Source organism: Mauremys reevesii, linkage group 1 (assembly GCF_016161935.1).
Source record: "Mauremys reevesii isolate NIE-2019 linkage group 1, ASM1616193v1, whole genome shotgun sequence".
Classification (NCBI taxonomy): domain Eukaryota; kingdom Metazoa; phylum Chordata; order Testudines; family Geoemydidae; genus Mauremys; species Mauremys reevesii.
The window spans coordinates 136678567-136687530 of record NC_052623.1 but is presented as its reverse complement, the minus strand read 5'-3'; the positions used below and the strand labels follow the sequence as shown (position 1 = coordinate 136687530).

The window sequence follows — 8964 nt, the reverse complement described above, 5'->3', positions numbered from 1 at the left end:
ATGTTGCCTAAGGACGCTTGGTTGTTTTCTTCTCAGAGATGGTTAACAAGGAGAATTGCTACAGTTATAAGTTACAACACAGCTTTTTCTATGCAAGTCTAATTTATTATTAAGGTAAAAAGCATTACAGAGAAAACACATGAAAAACAATAAAATAACTTACCCCCATGCTAATAAGCTTACCAGAATTAACCCCAACCCTAATAAGGATTCTGGCAGGATCAGTCCTACCTTAAGGATTGAGGGTCTGTCTGTTTGCTGCATCAGGAAGAAGGCTAAGTGCCAGTTTAAAACTAAGATATTTATCCAAAAAGTCTTTCCTTTGTTGGTCCCTGGAGAAACCAGTTTGAACAAGTACATGTATACATTTCCATGGGGGTGGTTTCTCTGGAGAGGTTACAACCTGAGTTAATTTGCCTAATCACCTCTTGCTGTTCTCCTATTTACCCTTCCCATGAAAATATATACAATAACACATACACAGTTGCATTTTAATACAACGGATTCCAAATCTATTAACAGAATTCAATCAAGTATAATTCAGTAAACTTCATTTAGTAGTACATTGCAGGAAATTGTCAGTCTGCCACACCCCAGTTCAGCACTAGGTGGCAAGGGAGAGCTCATTTAGATGTTAGCTTGTAGGGTAACTCCTCACTTAAAAGTCATCCTGCTTAATGTTGTTTCATTGTTACCTTGCTGATCAATTAGGGAACATACTCATTTAAAGTTGTGCAATGCTCCACTCTTACCTTGTTTGGCTCCCTGCTTTCTCCACAGCTGTCAGCCTCCCTACGCACCCCCCCAGCACCTCCCACCTGCTGGCACACCCCACAAATCAAGGCCTTCCCCCCCCCCATCTGGGGCAATCAGCCGGCTTGCGGCGTTTTGGAGGCAGGAGTGAGAACTCAGCGCGCAGGCTCCCCCGCCTTCTCCTGCCTCCCGAATGCCGCAAGCCAGCTGATTGCCCTGGGCAGGAGGCGGGGGAGCGGGAGTGGGAGCCTGCACCTAATCCTTGCTCCTCCCCCATCCCTTGAAAACGCCACAAGCCAGCTGATTGTCCTGGGCAAGAGGGAGTGGGGAGGAACGAGGACTCAGCGCACCTTCCGTGTCCATTCCCTACCTCCCGAATGCCATTCAGCTGGCTTGTGGCGTTTTCGAGGCAGGAGGGAGGGGGGAGGAGCGAGGACTTCAGGCGCAGGCTCCCTCTCCCTCCCAAACACAGCAAGCCAACTGGCTTGCAGCATTTAGAAGGGGGGGAGGAGCCAGGACACAGCCTGTGAAGTAAAGGGAGAAGAGGTGGGTCAAGGTTGGGGGCTTGGGGGAAGTGGTGGAGTGGGTGGGCTGAGGGTTGAGCCCCCCCCCACCCCTGGTGCTTGCAGAGTAGAGGGAGCTGCCTTGGAACCTAATCCCCCATTTACATTAATTGTTATGGGGAAATTGGATTTGCTTAACATTGTTTCACTTAAAGTCGAATTTTTCAGGAACATAACTACAACGTTAAGTGAGGAGTTACTGTACTTGCATGAGACCTCACTGAAAGCATTACTTAGAATGTAAAATTTAGCTTTAAATAGAACCTTCACTGCAATGATAACTAGGGGGTAACTAGCATAGTCCAATAATTAAGCAGTGGAACAGTCTCTCATGAGAAGTGGGAGAAGCTACATCTTACGATTTTTAAAAAAAAACTGGACAAAGCACTTGAAAAACATGGTGTAGAGAGAATCCTTAATTTGAAGGTGGATGGCTGATATGCCTCTTCTCTCTGAAAGTCTAATGGCCAAAAGCTTCAGAGGGGAAAGAGCTCTCTACTCCCTCTACTGCTGAAAAGGAAAAAATTCCTCTAGTCAGCATAATTATACAACATAATTATACATGAACTTAGATTTCATAGGATGTGAGCTCCCAGAGACGCTTGAGAGGGCAAAGAGCTAATTTTCAAGCAGTCGAGATTCTATGCTGAGGTCCTAAGTGCTCTTGGCTCTCCTCTTTTGGGGGCTTGCTGAAAGAGGCAATGCAGGCTGATTACAATGTTGACAGAAGATGTACAGAACAGAAGAAGAACTGAGTACACTACCATGATGTCCTGCTTTTCCAGCACTTTAATAAAGTTGAATCACTAAGATGGGGTAGGCAGTTGTGGTTCCAGACAAGCAGCTTTCTTATGACTAGAGATAAATATTCAGACACAGAAACTCTACTACTAATCCCTGATCCCAGCTATGAGTGGGGTTTGGTGGATGAGTGAGGTGGTATGGTCCAGGCACTTTTAATACCTGTGAAACATTCTCACTGGTGGGTGAGATGGGCGTTAGATGGATTGCTGGAACGGGAAGTGTATTTTACTTTTTATTTGCATACATATGTGTGTGTGTGTCTATCTATTTATGTTATGTTGCTGTGTTTTTCCAAGCGTATGACTGTGTTCTCTTTCCCTTAATAAAGATGTCCTTGTTTGTACACAGTCTGGGAGTGGGGAAGTCCTGCCTGTGAAGGGAGTGTTTGGTTTTTCTAGGGTTTTTGGTGGGGTTAGTTATTTGTTTGGATTAGTTATTTGTCAAGAGTGACCCTAGATATATTGAACCCGGCCTTTTTTGCTGCTCTTAACCATGTGGAAAAACACATATATGTCTTTATTTTTGATTACTATAATAATGCTTGCTGTTACCCCATGCCATCCCCATGGACTCTTGTCAGATGTCTCTTCTAAGTGCTGTTATTCTGCTGGACTTTGTCAGAGAGGAAGCAGAGTCTGAACTCAATATAGTATTCTTACTGGTTAAACAAAACAGAAGAATCTTTTCAGTTGGTACAGGATGGAAAAAAAAACCTCAAAAAGCGGAGGATTTATACTAATTTACACCAGTTGAGGATCTGACCCATATAAATAGAAGCCTCTTTGCATATTACTTTAGCCATTCCCTGAGGCTTTCTCTGAAAACAAGGCTGAAGGAACAGCACTATAATGGAAATGTATAATTATATAAACATTCTGCAAAATTATGCTCTACAGTAGTATCTATGACAGATTATAATCAGATGGGAATATGCCAAGTGATTTGATATGAATGATTTACAGAGCTTTCTCCAACCAGGCATGAGAGACAATAAGGCTGGAAAAAAAACGTTTTTGAACACCCACAAAAACCTTTTTGAAGCAAATGCACTTTCCAATATAACAAAATTATAGCAAAATACTGGGAAATAAGTTTAAATCGAGTGTTCTTTACTGATCCTTCATTTTACTCCCCCCCCCCCAGGTAGAAATAGGTTCAGCGGAAGATAAGTGACAAATCCAATACCACAAACGTCAGTCTGCGCAAAGCTCCGGTCACTGCGTTTGCCAGCCGGAGTATAAACCAGGGAGAAAGCCAGGCGGAGGGCATCCCACACACGAGATCCACCCGGTAGTCCGGGCCCGGGGCTCGGGGCAGGCCCCGTAAGGAGCAGCTGCCGGGCGGGCGGCAGGATGGCGTGCAAGTTTGCAGAGCACCTGCTGCTCTGTCAGACCTGGCCCCGCCATTGAGTCAGTCCCCGACTCTCTGGAGCAATAACCATCATTCATACACCTGCATAACAGTCGAAGGTGTAACGCAAGCTGTGCTTATCCCGAAGAGGGAAAACACGTAACACGTGTAATGAAATCCTGGGTCGGCTCAAGCCCCGATTCAATATGCGTAAACATCCTGCCATGAAACCCAATAGCTGTGGGATAGCTGACAAGGGACTACAACCAGCGAAACAACATCCCGGGAGGGGCACTTGCCCCCAGGGCGAGGGTGGCCCATTATTAACACCTCCTTCCCCCACTCCGACAGGCAGCGATTGGGGGAGGGGTCCTCTTCATGTGGCCATGTACTTCCCTGATGGTCACATGCCCGGGGAAGTTTCAGCCGCTTTTGGAAATCTCCCACCCCGGTTTCGTCCCCCAGTAGTTCACCCGGCTGCGCACGGAGCGGCGCTTGGGGATGCGGGGTGCGCCCGGCGGGGGAGGCAGCCGCAGGACACCCGGCTGCCCTCCCCTCCCGCCGCGTACGGAGAGGACTGGGCAGATCCCGTGCGCATCGCTGCCGCCGGGGGAGTGACTCTGGCAGGCTCCGGAGCGCGGCGATAAAAGCTCCCGCGGCTGCTGCCTCCTTCCCTCCCCTTTTCGCCACTAGCCCACCCCGCCCGCCCCCCGGCGCAGTGACCGCGGCGGCTGCAAAGCCTCAGTGCACACAGGGCGCCCTGCGGCCAGCATGAGCCTCCCGCTGCCCGCGCCGGGACCGGCCCCTGCGGGCTCCGCAGCTGCAGCAGCAGCCCCGAGCGGCGCGGGCACCCGCTGACCGCCCCGCTCCGGGACCCGGAGTCGGCGCTCGGTCGGTCGCCCCGCGGGGCTGCTGAGAGGGGCGGGGAGGACACCCGCCCTCCTGCCCCCGACACACGGCCATTCCCCGCAGCGCTCCGCTCGGGGCGGCCGCCACCATGTCCGCCCAGAGCCTGCTGAACAGCGTCTTCTCCTGCTCCTCCCCGGCCGCCGCCTCCTCCAAGAGCCTCTCCAAGCGGCGGCTCCGCCAGACCCGCAGCCTGGACCCAGCCATTATCGGCAGCTACAGCCGGGAGGAGGGGGACGCCCCGGCCAGGACGCCCCGAGCCCGGGCGGCTGGCGGCCCCTCGGCGGAGTGCCTGGCCGCCTTCTCCTCCCGCGCCCTGCTGCGCCCGGGGGGCGGCCCGCTCTGCGGCTCGCTCTCCACCCCCAGCACCCCGCTGGAGAAGTCCCCCTCGGGCAGCTTCCACTTCGAGTACGAATCCAGCCCCCGGGGCAAGAGGAACACGGCCTGGGAGCTGCCCTTCCTGGCGCGCACGCCCTCCGCCTCCGCCCTCAGCGCCCCTGGCGGCGGCGCCGGCACCAACAGCAGCATCTTCTCCTCCCCGAGGAAGTGGCTCCAGCAGAGGAAGGGGCAGCAGGCGCCCAGCAGCCACCCCTCCTCCTACGTCGTGTGGAGATCCGAGGTAGGACTCCCCGTCAGCGCGAGAGTCCCCCCCCCAGCCAGCTGGGCCGAGAGAGGTGGCAGGATGGACCCTCCCCTCGGGATAGGGCTCCCGGGAATCCCCAACTTCCTCAGGTCCCTTCTGCCCTGAGGGCAGGCTCCCTTGGTCCTACTGGGGTGGGTCTCCCTCCCCCCATCCCTTCCGCTCTTTCTACACGTCGGGAAAGGGTCCCTGCTCATCTCTCTCTTCCCAGGTTGCTGAGCTATCCACGAGCTCTTGGTTTGCGTTAGTCGGATGCTAGGGGCATTTGGCTTCTGCCGCTGCTGTTGTTAGAGGTCAAAGGAGGAGTTGTGTGGCCGAGGAGAAACCCATGGCTGTAGCAGGTGCCTTTCCTGATCTGTCAGTGAGGACGGGAGAGCACTTGACAGGTTTGGCCGACAGAGTGCACCTAGAGCACTTAAGGAGAGTTCTGAGTGGCTGTACGCTGCCTTTCCAGCCTGGGCTGAGTCCGGGAAAGCTCGGGGGGGGAACGTGTCCACGGGTCTTGCTGTATGTTCCTTAAGAATTGAAATATGTGATCAGTCACAACATCTGAAGTCTGTTCCTCGTAATTCTCTTATTCGCGTTTGTAGTAGAAACAAACAAGAATCAAGCATATACACACAAACACAGAAACAACAAACACAGAATTATAAATACTTACGCATAACTGTAGATATTAATTGTTGTGCACTTCAAAAAACACATACACTTTTCCACAGATATTTCTTTAAAGAATAAAGTTAATCTCTATCTGCTTTGTTGGCAGGGTAAACTTTTGTATTTGATGTTTCTAAGATTAATTCCATATATAGTTGTATTGGGCACATAAAACTCTCCCCTCCCACTGTAACACCTCATAAACTTGAATATGTAATGGCTTCTAACAAGATAGGGACATTATTTTTAATGCTCACACCCGGTGATCTCAGTTTATCTGACCACATAGATGTGTTTGAGCCACATGAGTAGCCACTGCATTCCAAAACAAATCTAATTTAACAATGCAAATATTTATTGGTTTAGTTGGCTTATGTGCTGTAGTTATCATAGCTGGTTGACAACGCTATTAAAATAATGTGACATTGTTTGTTGATTGTAATTGGTTTGAAGATAAAACTACTTAAGTTTAAATGTGACACATACACAAAGTTAGTCCTATTTTTGGTACAGTTTTTATTTTGTTAACTATTTGTGGTTAATTTTTTTGATGCATTCAAATTGCAATTAGAAGGTAACCTTCTTCCACAAGGACAACAAGGTAGAGATATAAGGTACATTTCCCACTCCTGAAGAAGAGCTTTGTGTAAGATAGAAAGCTTATCTCTGTCACCAACAGAAGTTAGTCCAATAAAAGATACTACCTCATCCACCTTGTCTCTCATTTCTATAGCAGTTAATGAAATCTCATCCATCATTCTAGTACTGATGTAGAATTCTTAAGTAAAATGCTTAATATGAGTATCAGTATGATTTGTGGTTCAAAATTAAGCTGAAAACTATCATGACTGAGGAATAGAAGATAGTTGTAAGAGCAAAATATAACACTAAACATAAAAGCTCACAACATCTATCAGAGCTGTATGGTGACAAAGAGCTGTATACTTGATGTAAAGGAGACTGGGGATTTAATACATAGTTTGGAAAATAGGAACATTGAAAGTTTTGGTCAGAAGTTATTCAGAATTTTTTACATGTAAAAACGTTTTAAATTATATAGAAGTTACATTAAGTAGATATCAAAGAAAATTTATGGGAGTAGTAGATTCAGTAGCAAAAACATGCACAGTGAAACACTGGACAAGGTAATCTGGACTTTAATGTCAGCATATGTTAAGGGTAGGAATGTATGTGCCCTGTCATGATGAGTTCAGAACTGGTAAATAACACTTTCTAGGATAATTAAGGTGTGTGGTTTTCATTCAGTGATCGCTTAACCTAGTCCAGGATTTAGGCAGCCCATGGTCCTCCATCCTGCAAGGAGCTCTACATAGGTAGATCCCTGCATCCCCACCAATTAGGGTGACCAGATGTCCCGATTTCATAGGGACAGTCCAGTTATTTGGGGCTTTTTCTTACATAGGTGCCTATTACTCCCCATCCTCTGTCCCAATTTTTCACACTTGCTATCTGGTCACCCTACTACCAATCCCTAGTGAAATCAGTGTGTGTGGCTGGAGGGATGTCTTCATGGAGTTCTTTGCAAAATGGAGGCAATGTGTGGTGAAACTGTACAGCACTGGATGTGTTCCTTAGTCTGCAAACTAAAGAGCAAGGAGGATTGACAGTGTTGGTGTGTATCTAGCATTCTTAAATAAATAAATCACTTTTTCATTCATTAGTTGTCTTATAGCTCTTTACCATGTGGAATTTTACAACATGGGACCTTTAGTTGAATTTAAACCCAATATGGTTTCATATGTTGTTTGTTACAGTGCTGTTCTTTTCCAGGTTTTTATTGGATTCCATGAAATTTGAATACTCTGTATTTATAACTATCATTTATGAGGTTAAGAAAATGAGTATGTTAATGAGTAATCTCTTACACTTTGAGGAAGTCATTCTGGCAAGGGCAGATTTTTAGAGAAACAGATACATATGTTTCATGATACACTTTTATATGTTTTTTTAAATTTAATTCACCTTAAGGCTGAGACAATATGCATGAAATTTCAGTGCAAAGGAAGAGATTTGAGGAAGTTTCCAGCAGTTCAAAATACAAGTTTAGGCCCCAGTCCTTTAAGGAAATACATGTGTCCGGCTCCCTGAGCAGACTCTTCTGAGGCTTACTACAGCTCTGTGAGAGTGCAAGGGTCAGTCTATGTGAAACCCCTGGCATGACTAGGGACTTGGAATGAAAGTTTCTTTTCAACCATAGCCAGAGCATTTGCTATGGATGAATGCTGGAAATGTAGAGCTATGATAGGTTGTATCTAATAAGCATGTTGGCGTGGAGTTTGAATGTGAAAACTGAAGTGAATGAGGTGGCAGGGTTATGTGAAGATCCTTCCCATACAATAGTAATACTTGACCGTTACAGAGCACTTTATATTGTCAATGTGCTGTGCAAACATTAATTACTCACCCATATAGTCAGCAATAATTAAAAATGTAAATAACTGTAATTTGTATCTTTAAAAAATGTATGCAAGCAGTCTTCCCATTGAATACATTAGTAAAACTTCTATGTACAGGCATTAATTCTATTTCAGCTCTTGTAATGGGTATTCAACCTAGTACCATCAGAAAATCATGTTTATAAATAACCTATTTAATTATTTCATATCCATTCCTTATTAATTAAAGCCTTATCCCTAGGCTGGGAAATAAAGAATTCTGCTTTTACAGTGCAACACCATCACTGTGGCAAAATAAGTTGGTTAACGTGTTAGAGTAGAATGATCTGAAAGGGTGAACATGAGGTAATTATTTATAATACTGTAACTTTAAAAGGTACAGAATCTAAATTATCACCATCCCTTGTAGCACATCTATAGTTATGTCAGATGGAAAAAGGAAGTTCATAATGGATAAGAGTTTACTCAGCTGTTAAAAACTCTGCTATAGGCTAAAACTGTACATGGATGCTTTATATATATATATACTTCCAATTTATTAGTTTTAGGATTATAAATGAATTAGAAATACTTCTTATATTAATTTTACTCCTACGTCTTTGATATAATTATACTTTTTGATAAGTGTTCAGAGGAAAATGATAGTCTAGTGGTTAGGGCAGTAATCTACGACTTGGAAGATCTGCTCCACCTCTACAGATTTCCTGTGTGGCATTGAGCAAGTCATTTAGCGTCTTTGGGCCTCAGTTCCACATCTGTAAAGTAGGGCTAACAACACTGCCCTACCTCCCGTGAAAGTTGTAGGGGCAAAGACATTAAAGATGGTGAAGTGCTCTGATACTATGGTGATGAGGGCCATGTAAGTACCTGAGGT

At 46.1% G+C, this 8964-nt stretch overlaps 1 protein-coding gene across 1 annotated transcript in view; it reads left to right on the top strand.

The window, feature by feature from the left end:
• Positions 1-4467: 4467 nt before the first annotated feature.
• The window catches only part of ARHGAP6 (Rho GTPase activating protein 6), a 485299-nt gene continuing 480802 nt past the window's right edge, over positions 4468-8964 (top strand). The window contains exon 1 of the mRNA XM_039497447.1: positions 4468-4995. Coding sequence (XP_039353381.1) covers positions 4468-4995 — 528 coding nt within the window. The remainder of the gene's footprint in view (positions 4996-8964) is intronic.